This window comes from Petaurus breviceps, unplaced genomic scaffold, assembly GCF_028583685.1.
Source record: "Petaurus breviceps papuanus isolate PSGF00001 unplaced genomic scaffold, PetGlider_PUasm1.0 90895, whole genome shotgun sequence".
NCBI classification, from domain to species: Eukaryota; Metazoa; Chordata; class Mammalia; order Diprotodontia; family Petauridae; genus Petaurus; species Petaurus breviceps.
In genome coordinates this window covers 6369665-6392345 of record NW_027187372.1, presented here as the reverse complement: position 1 = coordinate 6392345, position 22681 = coordinate 6369665, and the positions used below count along the sequence as shown (strand labels likewise).

General features: G+C 35.8%; 1 protein-coding gene across 1 annotated transcript in view; it reads right to left on the bottom strand.

The window, feature by feature from the left end:
- The window catches only part of HMCN1 (hemicentin 1), a 514591-nt gene that overhangs the window by 164174 nt on the left and 327736 nt on the right, over positions 1-22681 (bottom strand). The window contains exons 41-43 of the mRNA XM_069074427.1: positions 18278-18453; positions 15374-15470; positions 2330-2452 (exon numbers count right to left, since the gene is read on the bottom strand). Of these exons, the coding sequence (XP_068930528.1) occupies positions 2330-2452; positions 15374-15470; positions 18278-18453 (396 nt within the window). The remainder of the gene's footprint in view (positions 1-2329; positions 2453-15373; positions 15471-18277; positions 18454-22681) is intronic.

The following is a 22681-nucleotide window of genomic DNA, read 5'->3' as shown; positions in this document are numbered from 1 at the left end:
CCTTTGACCATTTATCAATTGGGAAATGACTTGTATTCTTATAAATTTGACTCAATTCTCTGTATATTTTAGAAATGAGTCTTTTGTCAGAGACATAGCTTGTAAAGATTCTTTCGATTTCCTACCTCCCTCTCAATCTTGGTTACATTGGCTTTGTTTGTACAGAAACTTTTCAATTTCATGTAGTCAAAATTATCCATTTTACATTTTATAATGTTCTCTAATTCTTGTTTAGTCATAAAGTCTTTCTCTCTCCACAAGTCTGATAGGTAAACTATTCCTTGTTTTAGGAGACTGCTTACAGTATCAACCTTTATACCTAGATCATGCACCCATTTAGACTTGATTTTGGTATATGGTGTTAGATAATGGTCTATGCCCAGTTTCTGCCATACTATATTCCAGTTTTCCCAGCAGTTTTTGTCAAATAGTGAGTTCTTATCTCAAAAACCAGGGTCTGGGGGTTTATCAAACAATAGATTACTATAGTCATTGACTTCTGAATCTCGTGTACCTAATCTATTCCATTGATCCACTCCTCTATTCCTCAGCAAGTACCAAGTAGTTTTGATGACTGATGCTTTACAATACAGATTTAAATCTGGTATAGCTAGTCCACCTTCCCTAGCATTTCTTTTCATTAATTCCCTTGATATTCTGGACCATTTATTCTTCCAAATGAATTTTGTTACTTTTTTTCCTAGCTCTATAAAATAGTTTTTTGGTAAATTAATTGGTATGGCACTAAATATATAATTTAATTTAGGCAAAATTATCATTTTTATTATATTAGCTCGACCCAGCCATGAGCAATTGATATTTTTCCAATTAGTTAGATCTGACTTTATTTGTGTGAAAAGTGTTTTGTAGTTATGGTCATACAGGTCCTGGGTTTGTTTTGGCAGGTAGATTCCCAAATATTTTATAATGTCTACAGCAACTTTAAATGGGATTTCTCTCTCTATCTTTTGCTGTTGAATTTCACCGGAAATATAAAGGAATGCCAAGGATTTATGTGGGTTTATTTTATATCCTGCAACTTTGCCAAATTTATTTATTGTCTCAAGTAGCTTTTTACTTGATTCTCTAGGATTCTCTAAGTATATCATCATATCATCTGCAAAGAGTGATAGCTTGGTCTCTTCTTTGCCTAATTTGATTCCTTTGATTTCTTTTCTTCTCTAATTGCTACTGCTAACATTTCTAGTACCAGATTGAATAAGAGGGGTGATAGTGGACACCCTTGTTTTACCCCTGATCTCATGGGAAATGGCTTCTAGCTTCTCCCCATTACATATAATACTTGCTGATGGCTTTAAATAGATGCTACCTATTATTTTAAGGAAGGCAACCTGGTAAATGTTAAAGAGAGAAAAAACCATGGGTAAAAGAATTAGTCAGATGTAGGGGTACACACCTGTAGCCCCTGCTGCTGAGAAACCTGAGTCTTGATTTTGGGAGTTATAAGCCACAGTAAGGCTAAAACCAATCAGGTGTCTACATGGTAAGTCCCTAGATGAGGGCCACCAGGCTACTTAAGGAGACATGAACTGTCTTAAAATAGAAAAAGAGCACAGCTTAAAATTTTTTTCTGATAGGTTTTGTGAATTTGGCCTGTAAATGGTGAGATAGAGAGATTCAGCTTCAAAAAGAAACAAAAAAAGAAAAGAACCAGCAGATAAATTCTCTAGTCTAACACTAAATCCTAACATAACCAGATACTATCAAATGATGTCCAGAATCCTAATAAAGATTACAATTTAAAAATAAATTTTATACCACATATTCACAAATAAATTTTAAGCAACAAAAATGAGTGTTAAACATGGTGAATTTTCTTTGAATCTCCTTTTAAATCTATAAAAAGTCTTAAGAGTATGTCTAGTCCAACCATCTCATCTGGCAGATGAGAACAATGAAGTTGGGGGACTGATAGGCCTCTCCAAACCAGTTCTTCTAATTCAAAATGTGATGTTGCCACTACATCAGAAGGCCTCTACTATGCTTTTGGTACCTATGCTTTGGTAATTTGGACACTCCATTATGTGCCTAATTTTACAATCTAAAATTGATGGAAGAAATTATTTTACTGCTCTTTTTGATCATCTGTCTATTATGACAATTTCTCAGTTTGGGAGATTGCATTTAATTGAGTAACATCCAAATTTTATAACAATAAAATTAAATGGTCAAGACTATTCCATGTTATATAAATGCAAAATATAGATATGGACAAAAAGTCACTAAAATGAAATGCTGTGTTGATATCAAAAAAATAAGAGAAAATGTTAAAAAACATTTTGAAAGGACAGGAAGGAACTTTTCTTACCTTTCTTTTTCCAAATGAGACTTGGTGGTGGAATGCCACTGGACTCACATATCAAACTAATGAGGCTGCCTTCAATGACTGTCAGTTGAGTAAGTTCATCTGAACCATGAATATTAGGTGGTACTGAAAAACGGGGAAAAAGTTTCAATAACAATATTTTTTTCCATTTTATATGCCCTTTCCTTAATCATTTTCAAGCTTTTGTCACTGAGATGAATCTCAAGAGGTTAATTTTGTGAGTTTTTAATGCAATATTGATATTTAAACCTGATCTAAGAACCAATACAAATCCCCTACTTGAATAATTAGATCCATGTCTTAGGAATTGGGCATGCTAAATATTGTGAAGATATAACATGGATAGTTAAGGTCCTTTCATGTCATTTATTTCCCTAATGGAGATGGATTTGGCATCTAAAAGATGCATTTAATCAACCTAGTATGACTTAATGGAAAGAAAACTGAGTTTGGAGTCAGAAGATGTGGGTTCAAACCTTGCCAATGAGAGAAATGGTTATGTCTAACTTCTATTAAAATTGGCAAAAAAAAGAACCTAGAAATTATCCTTCAAGAAATTCTCAAGGAAAACTGCAGTGATATTCTAGAACTTGAGGGCAAAATAGAAATTGCAATAATTCATCAATCACCTCTTGAAAAAGATCCCAAAAAGAAAACTCTTAGGAATATTATAGCCAAATTCCAGAGTTCCCAGATCAAGGAGAAAATATTACAAGGAGCCAGGAAGAAACAATTGGAGTATTGTGGAAACACAATCAGGATAACACAAGATCTAGCAACTTCTACATTAATTAAGGGATCGAAGGGTTGGAATATAATATTCCAGAGGTCAAAGAAGCTATGAGTAAAACCAAGAATCACCTACCCAGCAAAATTGAGTACAATGCTTCAAGGGAAAATATGGTCATTCAATGAAATGGAGGACTTTCAAGCAAGCTTGATGAAAAAATCAGAGCTGAATAGAAAATCTGACATTCAGATACAAATTTGACTTTCAAATACAAGAAGCAAGAGAAGCATGAAAAAGGTAAACAGGAAAGAGAAATCATAAGGAACTTATTAAAGTTGAACTATTTACATTCCTACATGGAAAAACAATAATTGTAACTCATGAGACTTTTCTCATATGAGGATAGTTGAAGGAAATATATATGTATACATACATGTATACGTATATGTTTATATATGAGGGTTTATGTGTGTATAAATACATATGTGAGTATGTATACATGTATATATAGACAATAGGGCAAAGGATCAGTTGAATAGGAAGGGATGATATCTAAAAAATAAAATTAAGAGGTGAGAGAGGAATATACTGGTAGAAGGAGAAAGGGAGAGATAGAATAGGGTAAATTATATCATATAAAAGAGGCAGGAGAAAACTGTTAAAATGGAAGGGAAGAATAGAAACCTTACTCTCATTGAATCTGGCTTCAAGAGGGAATAACATACACACTCATTTGGGTTTCTTACGCTATAGGAAAGTAGGGGGGAAGGGGATAAGAAGAGGATGATAGAAAGGAGGGTAGATGTGGGGAGGGTAATTAGAAGCACATACTTTTGAAAAGGAACAGGGTCAAAGTAGAAAATAGAGTAAGTGGGGGTCAGGACAGGATGGAGGGAAATATAGTTAGTCTTCCACAATATATCTACGATGGAAATGTTTTCCGTAACTACACATGCACAACCTATATTGAATTGCTCGTCTTCCCAGTGGGGGTGGGTGAGGAGGGAAGAAGATAAAGAATCTGGAAATCAAAGTTTTAAAAACAAATGTTAAAAAAATTGTTTCTGGGGGTGGAGTCAAGATGGCAGAGTAGAAACAGGGCTTCTGCATGGCTCCAGCTTTCACCTTCCCCAATTCATGTAAAAGGGGACCCTGAACAAACCTGGGAGCTATAAAACCCACAAAATGACACAGAGAAGCTAACCTCCCGCTGAGGACAGACCAGCAGGCCTGCAGGAATCAGCCAGCGCATCACTCTGGGAGCCAAGCCTAGGCCCATATAAGGCAGAGATTTTAGCCCTAGGGTGGGCCTGACTAGCCGCTGGCCCAGAGGGACTCCAGATCACTAGCAGCTGTGGCCGTTTCCAGAATTATCAACACACAGATGCTAAGGACAAAGTGAGAGGTCAGAGCAGTATGGGCTTTGGGACCCAGTAGTTGGGAGTATGTGGGCTTTTGCCCCTGGGGCAAGAAGCCCCTGAGGGCTACGGGAGCAGCCCCTGCCATGTGGCAGCTTCAGCCCCAGGCCTGCAGAGTGTAGGGGAACCAAGCGATCAGTCTAAGGGGTAATCGCTCTTGCTTTAACCTGCTTGGACCGGGAATGCAGTCTAGGGTGGAGGTCCTGGGGTGTGCGACCAGCTTGCCAGAGCTTGTGGAGGCTTCACAGAAGGCACCCAACTAATACCTGTGGCAGCTGGGAAAACCACAGGTTTGGTACAAAGCTCCCCTGTCTGGTAGCAGAGTCCTACTGTGGCAAAAAGCCCAAAAGTCAAATAGCTGAGTGGCAACATGCCCAGGCAAAGGAAGCAAAGCAAACAGAAGATTTCAACATTAGACTCCTATTTTGGGGACAAAAAGGACCAAACATGGAACAGGAGGAAGACAGTGAAGTCAGAACTCCTGCAGCAAAAGTTTCAAAGGAAAATATGAGCTGGTTACAGGCCATGGAGGACCTTAAGAAGCAGATAAGAGAAGTGGAAGAAAAATTGGGAAGAGAAATGAGAATGATGTAAGAAAATTATGAAATGAGAGTCAACAGCCTGACTGAGGAAAATTATACCTTAAAAAATAGACTAACTCAAGGGGCGGCCAGGTGGCACAGTGAGTAAGAGCACTGGCTCCAGAGTCAGGAGACCTGGGATAGGTTCCAGGCTCAGATACTTAACACCCACACAAAATAATTGGCTGTGTAACCTTGAGCAAGTTACTTAACTCTGATTGCTTTAAAAAAAATAGACTAATTCAAATGGCAAAAGAAGCTCAAAAAGGCAATGAGGAGAAGAATGCCTTAAAAAGCTGAATTTGCCAGATGGAAAAAGAATCTCAAAAGCTCACTGAGGAGAATCATTCCTTAAGAATTAGATTGGAGCAAATGGAAACTAATGATTTTATGAGAAATCAAGATGCTGTTAAACAGATCCAAACAAATGAAAGAATAGAAGGCAATGTGAAATATCTCATGGGAAAAAAAACACTGACCTGGCAAATAGATCCAGGAGAGATAATTTAAAAATTATTGGACTGCCTGAAAGCCATGATCAAAACAAGAACCTAGAAATCATCCTCCAAGAAATTCTCAAAGAAAACTGCCCTGATGTTTTAGAATCAGAGGGCAAAATAGAGGTCGAAAGAATCCACCGATCACCTCCTGAAAAAGATCCCAAAAAGAAAACTCCTAGGAATATTATAGCCAGGTTCCAGAATTCCCAGATTAAGGAGAGAATATTACAAACAGCCAGGAAGAAACAATTTGAATATTGTGGAAACACAATCAGGATAACCCAGGATCTGGCAGCTTCTACACTGAGAGATCGACGGGCTTGGAATATGATATTCTGGAGGACAAAGGAGCTGGGATTAAAACCAAGAATCACCTACCCAGCAAAATTGAGTATCATATTTCAGGGGAAAATATGGTCATTCAGTGAAATAGAGGACTTTTAAGCATTCTTGATAAAAAAAAAACCAGAGTTGAATAGAAAATTTGACATTCGGATACAAGAAGCAAGGGAAGCATGAGAAGGTAAACAGGGAAAAGAAATCATAAGGAACTTATCAAAGTTTAACTATTAACATTCCTTCATGGAAAAAAAAGATAATTGTAACTGATAAAACCGCTCTCAATATGAAAATAGTTGAAGGGAATGGATATATATATATATGTATATATATGTGTGTGTGTGTGTGTGTTTATATCAGAGGGTATACGGGCGTATGACTACATATGTGAATGTGTGTATATATGTACACAGGTATACATAGATAGAGGGCACAGGACCAATTTAATAGGAAGGGATGATACTTAAAAGGTGAAATTAAGAGGTGAGAGAGGAATATAATGAGAGGAGATGGGGAGAGACAGAATAGGATAAACTATCTCATATAGAAAGAGGCAAGGGAAAATGGTTACTATGGAGCGGATGAATAGGAAGGCAAAGGGGAATGGGTCGACCTTATTCTCATTGAATTTGGCTTAGGGAGGGAATGATATAGACACTAAATAAGGTATCTACCCTACAGAAGAGTGGGGGGAAGGGGATGAGAGGGGGGATGATGGAATGATGGAAGGGAGGGAAGGCTGGGGGGGAGAGAAGTTGGAAGCACACACTTTTGAAAAGGGATGGGATCAAAGCAGAGAATAGAACAAGTGGGAGGTGGGATAGGAGGGAGGGAAATATAGTCAGTCTTTTACAATATATATACTATATTAATGTTTTGCATTAGCTACACATGTACAACCAATACTGAACTCCTTATCTTCCCAGTAAGGGTGGGTGACAAGGGGGGAAAGGAATGAATCTGGAATTCAAAGTTTTAAAATCAAATGTTTAAAAAAAAATATATATATATATATAATTATTATTAATACTATTTTATATGTAATTGGGAAATAAGATATACAGGCACTGGGGCATAGAGATCTACCATGCCCTACTGGAAAAGTCAAAGGGGGTATGGTAGAAGATATGGAAGAGAGCAGATTGGAAGAGAGGATATCCTGTGGGACTGCTATTTTGGGGCGGTGGGTAGGGGAAAAACGAGGAGAAAATTTGTAACTCAAAATCTGACGGAAATGAATGATGTAAATCAGAAGTTAATAAAGAATTTGAAAAAAAATTGCTTTTTTACATGCAACTAGGAAATAAGATATACAGGCACTGGGGTATAGAAATCCATCTTGCCCTACTAGAAAGTTAGATGGCAGATGTGGAGGGATATAAGAGAGAGCAGATTGGGGGAAGGAGTATTTAGTATGCTTGCTATTTTTGAAAATTTACTTGAAAATGTATTACTCAAAATCTTGTGGAAATGAATGTTGAAAACTATAAATAAATAAATTAAAATAAAAACAAAAAAAAGTTTTATTAACAATGAAAAAAATTGGGTAGAGTCAAGTTCCCCCTCGCCCCCCTTCTACTTCTGGGTCTCCAGCCCAGTCTCTATGACTGGGCTGCTAGAAGATAGGATTTAAATTCTCCTCATTCTGGATATTTCTACTCCACCCAACTAATCAGGCTTCAAATCTAAAATGAATTCCTGTTCATTGTATTCCACTCCAGCTAATTTGGCAGACATAAATCCTTTGTCTAGGCTGCCCAAGGCTGTAGGTAGTCTGGGTGTAGAGGTAGCTGCTTTGGTCAAGAGTGATATGATGTCACTCTATCACACCCTCATTAGAACAGGTTCTTCTATCACTAATTGTTAGCCAATCAAAACTGATCACCACCCTCTGGAATACTGACTTTTCTAAGAGCATATAAACTGTGGGTCTGCTGCTATAATTGTCTTTGATTTGAGAGAGACAGTGAAATGACCATTCCTTTTATTAATAAAATTCTAGCATCGTTAATAAAATAATTAATTACCCAGAAATTATCTCTCAAAATTTTTAACTTTCATACCTTGGTTAGCTGATATTTATATGACATTTTAAGGCTTGCAAAGCACTACATGTATATGTGTGTATACATACACATAAAAGTTTATATGACATCTAAAACAATGCTATATAACTTGTCATACAATACTATAAGATATAATTATATATCATGTGTCTGCATAATATATACTATATGCATATTATAATGTAATAGAGACACATATAGCACTTGGTAAACCTTAAAGTTCTAAATATACAATGCTAACTATTCTACACATATATGTATGTAATTTGATTTAATTTTCATAATAATCGGGTGCAATTGCCATTTTAGAAATGATGAAAAAAGGGACCCAGAGAGTTTAAATCACTTGCTCAAGGCCCCACAGCTAAGAAGTTTCTGAGGCAGCATTCAAAGCCAGGTTGGTCTTCATGACTCTAGGCTCGGATTCTATCCATTCTGCTACAAGAGGCATATATAGTGTATCACACTAGTCCACTAGTCATGCTACTTTGGACATGTCACCTTGAAATAACTTCAGCCTAATAAGCTTCAGTTTCCTCATTTGTAAAAGGAGGATGGAATACACATTATTAGCTTTGCAAGTTTGTTACAAAAGAGAAGTCTTTGTAAAGAATAAGGGATAAGAATAGGGTTCTAAAGAATTGACTTGCCCAGGCTCACACTGTGAATCAATGTCAGATGTGAGACTGGAACCTGTGTTCCTGGTATCAAGGCCAGTTCTCAATCCAATAAATACACCATGCTGCCTCTCTTATAAATAATAAGGCCTATAAAATATGAATTGTATAATTTGAAACTCTTATCTCAAGGATTCAGAACTAAGGTTCCTATGGGATATATGGGAAAGAATGGAAATGGTGAAGATGACTTGAGCAGAGTATTTTTGCTGTTTGGAGGAGGTAGGTAAAATGGTAACCTACAAGGTATGTGATTTCAGGAATGCTCTCAAATGGCACCCCTCACCTGCCACAGTCCCCGAAATATTGACTTATCCTTTGCTAGGGCAAGTTGAAAGCTGTTCAAATGTGACTGTTATCTAGACCGTTATCCCATTAATTATTCATTTATGCTTTATTATGAATGTCTATGAAATGGGACACAATCTCCACTATGAATGACTTAACTCTTCTCAGCAATACAATGATCCAAGACAGTTCCAAAGGACTCATGATAGAAAATGCTATCCACATCTAGAGAAAGAACTGATGGGAGTCTGAATGCAGATAGAAGCATACTATTTTTCACTTTTTAAAAAATGAGCTTTTTCTTTTTGTTCTGTTTCTTCTTTCACAACATGACTAATATGGAAATATGTTTTACATAATTGTATATATATGACCTATATCAAATTGCTTACTATTTTAGGAAGGTGAGTGAGAGGGAGGGAGAGGAGAGAAATTTGGAACTTAAACTTAAAAAAAATCAATGTTAAAAATTGTCTTGACATGTAATTGGTAAAAATAAAATATTATCTTTAAAAATTCAGAATCAATCACCTAGCAGAACCCTGAAAAGATGAAGTAAATTTTGAATTCAGGGAGAGAAGTCAGAAAGCAATATGATAAAAGTAGCATCATAGAATTATAGATTTAAGCCTGGAATGGACCTTAAAAATCTCTAGACCAATTCTCTAAAGACAGGGGTAAACTTGGGACTTAAATTCCAGCCTTATATTTCCAAGTCTAGTACTCCTTTGAATGTAGGTGGGAAAGGAATTAAATTAAATGACAGTAGTGGAAGTCAGTGAGTGAATGGACAATGTAACCAGGACAAACTCCCAAATAGCAAAATTCAGCCTATAGATGACCTTTCTTGCCAGCATTAATATTTACTTTAGTAACATTCAGAAGTCTTTATGTTCACTGGACTCTTAAAACCAGGATATTTTCTGTTCTCTATACTTTTCTAACATTAGCTAAGTGTTTTGAGAGGAATAATAGCCTTTTAGTTGATGAGATCATTTTTCCTGGTTCTTCTTAAGGAAGTTTACCAGATGCTTCCCTAAGGGTAAAAAGATTTCTATAAATCCAAGTAAAGTATTCTATCAATATTTTGGGGTGAAGAAGAGGAGAATTTACACATTTCTTTTTGGACTCCTCTGAAACCTATATATTGGTGGTAATGTTTGTATAATAGAAAGACAGACTTAGAGTCAAATGACTTGAGTTTATGTCTTAATATGGCAATTGGCTGCATAGGAGATGGAAACCTGGACCTGGAGTCGGGAATACCGAGTTCAAATCCAGCTTTAGGCATTTACTAGCTGTATAACCGTGGGGAAGTCACTTAACTTCTGTTTGCCTCAGTTTTTGCAACTATAAAATGGAAATAATAACAGCAGCTACCTTGCAGGATTGTTGTGAGGATCAGATGATATTTGTAAAGCACTTAGCACAGAGACTGCGAGATAACAGGCACCATACTAATGCTTCTTCCCTTCCCTTTCCTTGCCCCCTCCTAACTCTGAAGTTAGGTGATTTTTGAGAAGTTATTTATACTCTCTGAGCCTTTTTTCTTATCTGTAATATAGGGATAACAGTATCTTGAACTACAGAACCTCATAAATTTGATGGGAGAACACTGAGGGCCTTTAAAGCAACATAGGAAAACGAGCTGTTGTTGCTGTTATAGTTCCAATATTATTAGAAACAATATGATGCAGTGACTGAGAGCTGGGTTTGGAATCAGGAAGATGAGGATTCAGGCTCTGTCTCTACTATTTACTCAGCTTTGTCACTATGGTAAAAATCAATTAACATCTGTGCCGATTCCCCAAAGCTTAAAAATAAAGTCATTAATGATTCGATGTCAACTTCACAATAGGTCTCTCTCCAGAGGAGTGCCCCAGGGATCTGTGTTTGGTCCTGTACTCTCTAACATTTTTATCAATGACTGGGATCAAGTCATTCATGAGAGACGTGAGATGCTCATTATGTTTGCAGCTGATACAAAAGCAAGGGTATATAGTTTGCTAACAAACTATATGACAGAGACAGGATAAAAAAAAATTCTTGACAGGGTAGAATGTTGGGTTGAATCTAGGAAGACGAAATTCAACCAGAATCAACGTCACAAATTATATTTGTGTTTAAAAAAATCAGCCTTATAAGTACAGAATAGCGGAGGCATGGTTAGACAGGGTTTTGTCTGAAAGGATCTGGGAGTTTTGTGTGGTGTTTGGGCAAAAAATTACTGTTATTTTGTGCTACATTAAGACAGGCACAGCTTCCAGGAATAAGGAGATAATAGTCCCCTGGTTCACTTTACTGGTGAGGTCACAGTTGAAGTGCTGTGTTCAGTTCTGGGCACCAGAACTAATAAAGACAGGAATAAGTTGGAGTGCATCCAGAGAAGAACAAGCAGGATAATAAAGGGCCTTGAGATCATGTTGTATGATGGTTACTTAAAAACAATGTAAAAACCATAACAAATTTAAAAATTCATGATCTGAGGCTAACAGTATAGAAATAACTATAACGCATTAGTGACATGTAGGATTAATGAATGTTTTTAGAGAAATGTATCTTTATTATGTTCGAGTACATATAATGGACCCTACTGGACTAAGTTAACAAAGATTTGGCAAATAAAGGTCTTCAGAGATCTACTCCCTGGTGATGATGATAAATTTCTGAAGGTTACCAGAAATGAGAGTAATAATGTGACAAATAGTCTCCATTAGAGGTTTTTAGGCAATGGAAGAGTCTATCTCATTATTGAGGCAAAGTAAGAAAAACAACTGAAAAGATGGTTTCCTTTGTTAATTCTTAGTATCCCAGGATTTTCTGAGTGATCATAGTCACTGTGCAGCTAGGTAGCACAGTGGATAGAGCACCAGGCCTAGAGTCAGGAAGACCTGAGTTCAATTCAGACACTTGCTTCCTGTGTGGCCCTGTGTCAGTCATTTAAATATGTTTGCCTCAGTTTCTTCATCTGTAAAATGAACTAGAGACGGTAATGACAAACCACACCAGTATCTTTGCCAGGAAAACCTCAAATGGGGTCACAAAGAGTTGGACACAACTGAACAACAACATAGTCAATGGGGAATAAGAGAGATATACGTAGTAAAGATATAGCTAGTTTTACTAGCCCAATCACAACTTTAATTAATGTAACTGATCCTTTATGCGATAATCTACTGTCTCAGAAAGATATCATTGATGTGGGCACAATGAATATCTCAATATTCAAGTCTGATCATCCTATGCTAATATAGTTCATATAGACCTATAAGTTTTCCATGGAAGGAACCACCAACATGCTGGGGAACATTCCTCCAGTTCTCTTAAAATTTCATGGATATTTCTGGAGCACATGGGCTGATCATGTTACCAATCACTCTTTCTATGTGACCAGTTCCTCTTTTTCCAGCATATATTTTTCTGATAACACATTTTTCCCCTCTTTTCCATATATAATTACTTGCTTGTAATATATTGTAGCTTAATCACACTACCATATCCCTCTTTACTGCCATTTGGGTGATCTTCAACTTCCCTTATTTAGGACACTGTAGTATTATTTCACTACTCTCAGATATACAACATTGGCCATGTCACTTTGTACTCAATAAACTCTAGTGATTCCACATTACTTCAAGGATCAAATAGAAACTCCTGTTTGGCATTTAAAACTGTTTGCTAACTGGCCCCCTTCCCCCTTTCTCTCTAAGGATCAAATACAATGTCAGATGGAAGCACTGAGCTGGATTTACAGCTCAAAAATGTGGCCAGTCTCTGTTCTGGTCCCAGAGTGTGAAAAGGGAATATAATTCTAACATGAAAGCCATAAATTGCTTTTACAGAAAACTTTTGTTTTTCCAGTTGACTGGTCAAGATGAAGAAATATGAAGCTAAGTAAGATAAAAAGAGCTTTTCTCTTAACTGAAAAATGATATTAGAATGTTTTTTACATTAACACAGAAGATATAAGCAAACTTAATCAGGCTTATAAGCAAGTGTTTACCTGATTTTGTCTTTGGAATACACTTTGAAGTATGCTAGAATATAATAAAATATGAAATATTTTAGAACTTATCTTGTGGCCATTTAAAAAGAAAAAAATACTCAATTTGCATACTCCTGAAATAAGGGCTGGAGTATTGGTTCTTTGTAGTAAAAGAGAAAGAGGAAAATTGGCAACATCTCATATGCTGGAAGAAGCCATCTATCTCATGTAGATGAACACTCAGGGGTATTATCATGTTCCCACTCTCACTTACCATGAGGAAAAGTAACTCTGATATCTGAAGAACCAAGTCCATTAATGCTTACATTTAGAATAAATTTCCTGATATTTAGATTATGGAGCTTTAAGTACTGCCCTGATATGTTCTTCCCCACTATTTCAGTAATTTCTTAAAAGTATATGAAGACAAAATAAAGGGAAAGAAATGTACTTTTTCATTGACTTCTATGTCCTTGTATAAAATTAATCTATTTATAAAGAATTTATTTTAAAAAATTTTGTCCATTTTTTTGAAGTAAAAATACATTGACCTAAAGAAGCAGCATTAACAAGAACCAATGGCATTGGGGCGGCTAGGTGGTGCAGTGAGTAGAGCACCAGCCCTAGAGTCAGGAGGACCTGAGTTCAAATCTGGTCTCAGACACTTAAACTAGCCGTGTGGCCTTGGGCAAGTGACTTAACCACAACTGCCCTCCAAAAAGCAAAAAGAAAGAAAGGAAGGAAGGAAGGAAGGAAGGAAGGAGGGAGGGAGGGAGGGAGGGAGGGAGGGAGGAAAGAAAGAAAGAAAGAAAGAAAGAAAGAAAGAAAGAAAGAAAGAAAGAAAGAAAGAAAGAAAGAAAGAAAGAAAGAAAGAAAGAGCCAGTGCATTGATAAGAATTGTAGCCATTGCAATGAAGACAAGCTATCCTATGAGAATATTTTGAGCTTTCAGGACACTACCTGATAAATAATGATGCTTCTATACTTGCTAAGGTTATGATTGTGTTCATATCACTAAAACTGCCAGGTTCAGGGATGGGCCTACACCTGCAATGCTTGCTACTTAGGAGGTTACGGCTGGCAGATCTCTGGGGTTTTGAAACCCTGTAAGCTAAGCCAATTGGGTGTCCACTCTAGATGTGGCATCAATATGGTTGCCTAAGGAAGGGTGAAGCAGGCCAGTCAGGAAAGGAACAGAGCTTCTGTGTCAATCAGGGTAGACACTGGCTCTTGAGTAGCCCTTATACTTCTGACCTGAGTGGGAGATAGAGACTCAGTCAAAAAGAAAACCAAAACAAAACCAAAACAAACAAGCAAAAAAATCCAAACCCAAACAAAACCAAAATGAAAGTCTGAACCTCAGTTTTTTCTTTCTAAAAGAGAAAGGAAACTGTAAGTTGGTTGTGAGTCAAGTACAATGTATAAAAGTGGTTTGAAAACCTCAAATTGCTTTATAGAGGTTAGTTGTTTTATCACTAGTTATTATTAGGTACTTAGTATCATCATTTCTGACTGAGCAAAGATAAAAACACTCCTGAGACAGATCATTATTCTGCTATTATTCTTTTACATTTAAATTTCTGTAGACTACTGCCTAAGTAGATAAAATGAATGCATTTTGTAATTCAATAAACATTCAGGCTATAAGCTCATCTCCTACAAGAACCCTGACAGCATCCTTGATAACTCTGAGGTAGCAGTCTTAGAACTACAGAAATTATATCCATAAATATACACACACTGTTCCCATGGGATTTAAATTTCAAAAGTTTTTGATTCTAGGTGGTATAAAAATGATGAGTATTTGGCATGGCAAGATCTATTAAAAACATTGCTCTTAGGTTTTATGGATCAATATGAAAAGATAATTATGGGCAAATATCTGAACTAGTATGATGGTCTACCATAGTTCCTTATCATTGGTTAATGGACTTCTCCAGGATATTTTGAGATTGGTATATAGATTACAGGGAGATTTGGTGTCCATCTGTCTGTCCACAAAAGATACTGAGCTACTCATATATCATTTTAGCCACCAGGTCATATCATATTAGGTATTCAGTAAGAGTTATCCTTTCATATTCCGCTGAGATCTGTTGTGCAATTTTGATTATTTCCTTGAATAATCCACATTGATCATTACACCCGGGTTCCTTAAGGAACAGCCTAGTCATGAAATGCCATTGATAATGCAATTATTGTAACACAATATATCTACTCCAAAAAAATCATATAACTTATCTTCAAATAATTATCTGTTATACTTTTAGGACATTTAATCATCACCTTAAAGCAATGATCATGTATTCATATTTGTAGGTGCAGATAAATGGAATTGGGTAACCTTTGTTTTCTGACCTCTAGAAATTCACAGAAAAGAAAAAACTAATAAATAGCTAGACTTGTCTTTTTCTTTTCTTGGACCGTATAGATCACCCTTACCCCAAATGTTGACATTGTAATTCTTCTCAGTTTTCCCAGCAATATTTGTTGCTTCACAAGTATAGCGGCCAGTGTCTTGAACCTGTGCTCCTTCAATCTGAAAAGAAAATTATGATAAATTATATAGTTTAAAGTTGAAAAGGTTTGGGGTTTCATATCAAATCTGACTTAGTTTTTTTCATATTAATCCAGTTTGTTACACACTTCAAAAATATCAAGCATCTCTTTTTCTCACAGTACATACTAAAGCCAATTTCTACAGTAAATGGATCCCCTTACTGCCTTAAGACCCAGAAAGTTTTTCTAAATGACACCTAGATGTTTCACATAACTAATATGTGATATTTCCAATAAAATTTAAGAAACTCTGGTGGTAAGTGGGAAAGTATGGGAAGTGGGATTGTACTCTGAAAGGCCACAAATCAAATTTAGGACAGGAAATATTTAGGAAAATTTGAGGACAAACCAAAGAAAGCTATCTCAATCTAAATGAGGGCTAAATTTGAAAGAAGACTCACTTTAAAGGAAGATAAAGAATTTTTAGGTACTTGGATCTAAAGGAAGGACTCAAGGAAAAGATGATAGTTAAGAAGGCAAGGTAAACTAGAAGAGGTAAATAAAATTAACAAGTGAAACAGAAGATCAGTGGAAAAAGGAAAGGATTTAGGGTGTGGATGTAAATTTGCTGAGACAGAGATAGAAATAAGATATTGCTGTCAAGTTTTTAAGAAGCAATATTGACTATAAAGGTCTTAAGTAATAATTAGCAACTGGAACATAAATATATGTGAGTAGTAAACAATATAGTTGATTAAGTATCTTAATGAATATTCATGTGGAGAAAGCCAAAAGTAAGCAGAAGAACCAATGAATTCTTGAATTTTCTTACCAACAATTTCATTCTTCAAAGGATAAAGAAACCAACCAAAGCAAATTCTATTCTGGTTCTCAATGATAATCAATCAATCAATCAGCATTTATAAAGTTCACAATATATGCTGGGTACTATGAAAGGTATCAAGGATTAAAAAATAAAAATGAAGCAGTCCCTGTAATCAAAGCAATTACATTCAAAGAGAAAATACGTACTCCACTTATGTACATACAAATAAATAGGAAATAAAAGAAAGGGAAAGCTCATTAGAAGCAAGTAAAAATAGGAAAGTATGTATAAAACATGGCATTTGAGTTGCAATTAAAAAAAAAAGGTTCTAGGAGGCAAGAGGATGCTCCAGGCATAGGAGTCAGCATGTACAGAAACTGGAGATGGATTGTTGTGTGTGAGGAACAGTCAAAAATGAGTCTGACTGGACCAAAGAGTGTGCAAAGGGTAGTAATGTATCATATAGCTAGAAAAGTATATTGGGGCTAGGCTTCAAAGGGTGAGTTTCATGAAGAAAGCAAAGGACAACATAAAAGATCTTCCTCTTTATTCTCTACAACAGACACCGGTACCTAAGTTGCAACTATTTTCTTTTTTGTTTTAGACATTATTGTAAATCTTTTGTTTTTACACCACTTTCATTACTGCTCCATCTAGAGGCCAAAAATCATTTCAAGAAATAAAAAAGAGAAAAAGCAGTTGAACAAAAACCATCCATAGTCTGACCAGAGGCTCTCACCTCTGCGAAGAAGGGAGGGAAGTGAATTTTCTCATCTCTTTTTTTTCAGGGTTATTATAACTACAGAGTTCAGTTTGAGTTTTTATTGTTGGTTTTTCCATTTACATTTCTGTAGTTATTGTATGTTTTCCTGATTCTCTTTACTTTACTTTATATTAGTTGCATCAGTCTTTCTATACTTCTCTGTATTCTTCATATTTATCATTTCTTATGGCATGGTAAGCTATTCTCATGGTGGTCTTTATATTAATTATGAACAGGCTCAGGTGAAATGACCAAATATCCCATTAAATTATTTTTTCTTATCTCCTCTCTAAATGTCTGACCACTTCTCCTATTGAGCCCTAACTTCTTTCTAAAAATTATTTATTTTTAATTTATGAACCAAAACAAGCATTTCTATAACACAGTATAAAAAAGATGATTGCGGAGGAAACTGCAAATATATTGTGTATAGCTTGCCATTCCTTTTAAATATATAATAAAGTTAATATGTAAATTTCTTTTTTCTCTTTTTTTTTCTTCTTCACTCCCCTGCCCTACAGATGGTTATCATTAGATACAAGTATGTGTGTGTATGTATGTAAAATTATTCTCTGTATATTTCTATTTATCAGTTCTTTCTCTAGATGCAGATAACATCTTTCTTCTTAGGTCCTGTATAGTTAATTTGGGTATTTATAATAGTCAAAATGACCTATCTGCTCAAGAACATTGAGCTTATCACAATCACGCACCACAACTTGTTCAGTTCATATACCTAACTTCTTTATGGCTTATGATTTCCTTTATAGGGATAATATCAGTATCAGTGTGGTTTAGTTCCTCTTGTTGCATAACAACTTGTTGGTTGCTAGACAAAGATTTCCCATTTAGGGTATCAAAATTAAAATTAATATTTATAAGTTTAAAAACATTGTGATTCGCAGTGCCCTTTGATCCATTTAGGATCTCCAACATCATCACTTCCAAAATATGTGTTTAATGAATATTTGCTGACTGAAGATAAAGCTATATATCTCTGGTGACACATGCTTAAAGATTCCAAAGTAAATATCAAAAAGGGTTACAATTTAAAAATAGAAGGAGATGTATAATTTAACACTTACATTTATTTAAACATGAAATGTAAGACTCTTATATTATCCCTGAAATGATATTTGGACTTTTCTGAGAGAAAATTAATAGCATTTTGATAAAATTCAGTAAATTTTAAAAGCAGCTACTAATTGAATTATGAACTTGGAAAAAATATAAGGTAGAGTAAATATATAAATTTTACCTTCAAAACACTTCCATTTCCAGAGACACTGAGGCCTGATTTCTTTAGCAGGGGTCGACCATCTTTTAACCAAGTCAAAATGGGTGGAGGAATCGCATTGCCCTGACAGTGTAGCTCCACAGCTTGGTTAATGAAGACGGAGACATTCTGCTCTTCTCCCATAATATTTGGTGGAACTAAATAAAAGATGAAAAGAGATTTTTTCTCAGAAAGGAAGAGGCCAGTGCATGTTTAATCTTTGTCAATCATCATGAGATACAATGAAGTATTTTATTGGTGAACATCAATGGTTTTTGGCCGGCAGTCTGGCACGCTGCCTTGTCTTAAGAAAGTTGGCCTACAATCCAGTGTAACTAAATCACAGATTAAATCTGTTCATTTTGAACAGATATTCCTTACAAAGGGCTCATCTTTAAAACTTCCAGAAAAAAAGCTACAGTCAACAGAAATGACTTGTTATGAAAAATCTAGATTTTAACGATGGAGATTATAATAAATGCTAAAAGAGGGGGAAAAGAAAACCTATTTATTAGTGAAAGAGAAGCATATTCATTTTCAAAATGGATGGTTTGTAAAGAATAAAAGTTATATAATAGTAGCATTATCAAACGTTAGGGTTATATAGGACATTAGAGACTATCTAGCTTAATCTTTATTGTATATTACATATAACTATCATGTATAATCCTTATTATATTACAGCTTATCCTCATCAAATCTTATTTTTTAAACAAGAAAATTAAGACTTAAAGGAGTTAAATGGCCAGCACAAGATTCCATTTAGAGGCAGAAATATGACCAGAAGCCAGTTCCATGTTCTTCTTACTATTTCATACTGCTTTCTTAATGATATATTAACTAAATTCAGTGGGGCTAAAACCACAAAATAAAGAAAGGAGACAAGTATCCTAGTGACTGGCTGTTCACTATTCTCACAATTACAGTACAAGAGGCAAGGCACTAAATTTATAATTAGAATTCTCTAATTTTAAGGGTTGTCAGACACTGAAATGGTTTCCTGATGAAGGTTGTAAAAAATGTCCTCCCTTGAATATCATAAAAAATCGAGAAAATAACTCTTCCTCTTTGTTGATATAAGTTGAAATTATACAGGAACTAAGTAGGAATGAAAGAATAGACTGAATAACTTCTGAAGGACTCTTTTTGCACAGTTTCATAATAATTAAAGTAAAAACTAATGAAGTTAAGCCTGCTATAAAAGGATCGCCCTGAGGAGTTACTTATCCTCCAGCAATCTTCCCCTCAGTATTCATATTTGGAAGAATTTTTATCTTTGTAAAGATATTAAAACAAAAGCACTTACCAGTACAAAATAAGGAATCACATACCATTTGAATAAATTCACCTCTAGGAAACTTTCTAAGCTCTTTGTTTGAAATGGGCTTTTATTTATATCAGATATTGCTTCAACAAGTAGGACATTGTCCAGGGTTTGTAAATATTTTTGCTATATAGAAATTCTTTATAATGATATTTGTTGTAACAGGAGATGATCTGTAGAGTATGGTATTGTTGCAGTTATTCAAATATTGTCATTTTTGCCTGTAGAAGTTACCATTAGGAAAAAGGGCAAAATTTAAACAGGGATTGATATTAGAGATCCTCGCACTGAGATGAACCCCCTCTGCCTTCCTTCTCCATGTGTCACTAACGTGTGATGGATTCTGGGTATTAGCTTTTCCAGAGGTATTTCTGATCTTGGAAAATGTACACTGCATAGTGACTCAAGCAGACCCTTTTGGGTACTTGAATAAATACATTTTACATTGATTTGTGATGCTTTCTCTTTTTGAAATGACATTTAACACACAAACATCTGGCATGAGATTATGTTTCAAGTCATCTTTTGGAGGGAGGAGAAAAGGGGATAGCAGGCAACATTGGAATTGTTTGAGAAATGCCATAGTTCTGTCTTAGATAAAAGACAACCAATAAGCTTGTGGACATTAAAATTGCATTTATACTAGTACCACAAGTACAGCTGGTGCCACTTTATAAGCTGTCATACAAATATATACTTTCACTATATTTCCTTCTATTTTTCTTAGCACAGTAAGCACTAAGCAGAACAGCTGATTTCACAGTTTGGAAATAATTTAAGGGAAAGTCTGGTCTCTGTGGATAAGAAGAACAGCCCTAGTATAAAAATATGTTTATCTTTGTTTCTTTGTAGTATTCACAAAAGAGTCTGTATTCTTTATGGATGTTTATAGAAGTGAGAGTTGGAAACAACCAAGAAAAGCAGAATACTAATTTATTTCAAAATATTTTATCCTTCAATTACTTTTCTCTGCAGTTAAGTGAGCTGAACCAAATTGAAAAACAAACTAGCTTTTTAAAACTGAGAAGCAGACTGCAAAAACAATAGAGTATTTGTTTCTTGGAGAACATAAATTAAAATGAACCTAATTACTTTGAAGGATATACATTACCCAAATAAATATATTTTATCTCTCTTGTCTCTTGCTCCCAACTTTCTGTTTAGTCTAGGGAAAAGAAGGTCCTGACCTTTCAGTTCCTCAGCTTCTTTCTATGTTATTCCTGCTTCGCTTCCTGGTTATGTTTCTTGGGGAAGCCTTCACAGTAGGGTAGTTTTTCATTCTATGTATTATACTTGAAGAATGTGATTGCTAAGAGTCAGACGCCACAGAGTTATACTATCTGAGATCCTAATTTGTGATCCCTGGGAAACTCTCTGAGTTCTTTTAAGTAAAAGTACAATGTAAATCTAAAATTACTGGTCTCAAGTTTCCTATGTTAGGTCCTCAGAGACAACACACATACCAAAGATGCAAAGCTACAAAGTGAAAGATTCTTACACTGGACTGAATCTATTCTAGGCAAAACTGAATTCTTCTACCCTTAGGTAAAATCTGCAGATGGCTCCCCTCTAAAGCTTAATTATACCTTAGGTTTCAATAAGGAATTTGGCTCTTCATTATACTATTTCATTAAAACTTCAAGGACTGGTGGTTTCATTGGAATGGTTATTCCCTCTCTGGATACAGATTGTAACATCATTACATTTTCACTGATGGTCTTTAAAAGCTGCTTTGACTGAACAATATATTATCCTGAAGCCAAACTAGTAATAAATTAGAAGGCCTGGGTTCAAATCTTGGATGGGACCCTACTATGTGTGGCTTTGGACAGGTCACTTAACTTTTCTGGGACTCAGTGTCCTCATTTGTAAAACAAGATGGTTAAACTAGACGGCTTCTGAGAAACTATAAGGCGCTCCAAATTTGGCTAGTTTGGTCCTCACTGGTTGCCAGGTCTGTATGTAAAGTACTTTCATACTGATAAAACCTGATAGACTTTGTGCTCTGCAAGTAAGAGCTTAAGGTCACTTGTATGTTTTGATAGATCATTGATTTTAGAGGAAGAAAGAGGAGGGAGGGAATAGGGCAGGAAGAGAAAGAGGAGGAGGAGGACAGGTAGGGAGGAGGAGAAAGAAGAAGAGGGAGAGGTGGAGGAGGGCTAGGGAGGAGAAGAGAAGAGGAGGAGGGGTGGAGAGGAGGAAAAGGAAGAAGAGGGAGAACGGGAAGAGAAGGAGAACTAGAAAAAGCAGCAATGCAAATTCTTGCATGCCCTCATCATTTCAATGCCTGGACTATTTGCAAAATCCTGCTAGTTGGTCTTCCTGCCTCAAGAGCCTCCCACTCCAGTCTATCCTCTACTCAATTGTCAAACTGATCTTAAAGCACAGGTTTGACCAGGTAACATCCTTATTCAATAAACTCTATTGGCTCCCTATCACCTCACAATAAATAGAAAATCTTTTTCAGGGGATCTAAAGCCTTTCATAATCTGCTGCCCTCCTATTTTTCCAATCTTTTTATACCTCATTTGCCCTCCCTTCTCCTAGTATTCTGCAATCCAGTGACACTGGTCTTGATTTTCCCTCACACAAAACAGTCCATCTCTAAACTCAGGAAATTTTTGCTGGCCATCTCCTATGTCTGGAATTCTCTCCTTCCTCATTTCTGCCTGCTGACTTCCTTGGCTTCATTAAAATGCTGGCTAAAATCCCACTTTCTGCAGAAAACCTTTCCCAATAACCCCTCTCCTCCCCAAGCCCTAATGCCTTCCCTTCCCTCCATTGACCATGTCCAATTTACCCCGTCTATACCTTCTCTGTACACAGATGTTTGCATATTGTTTTCCCCATTAGAATGTGAGTGCCTTGGGAGCAGGGACTGTCTTTGGTCATTCTTTGTACCTCCAGTATCCAGGCACAGTGCCTATCACATAGTAGGTACTTAATAAATGTTTGTTGATGGACTAATGAAATAAAAAAATATTTTCAGATAAAAAAATGTACCATCTTAAATTAGTTTTTAATTAGACAATTACAAAGGTATATAATTTACATGAAGCAGT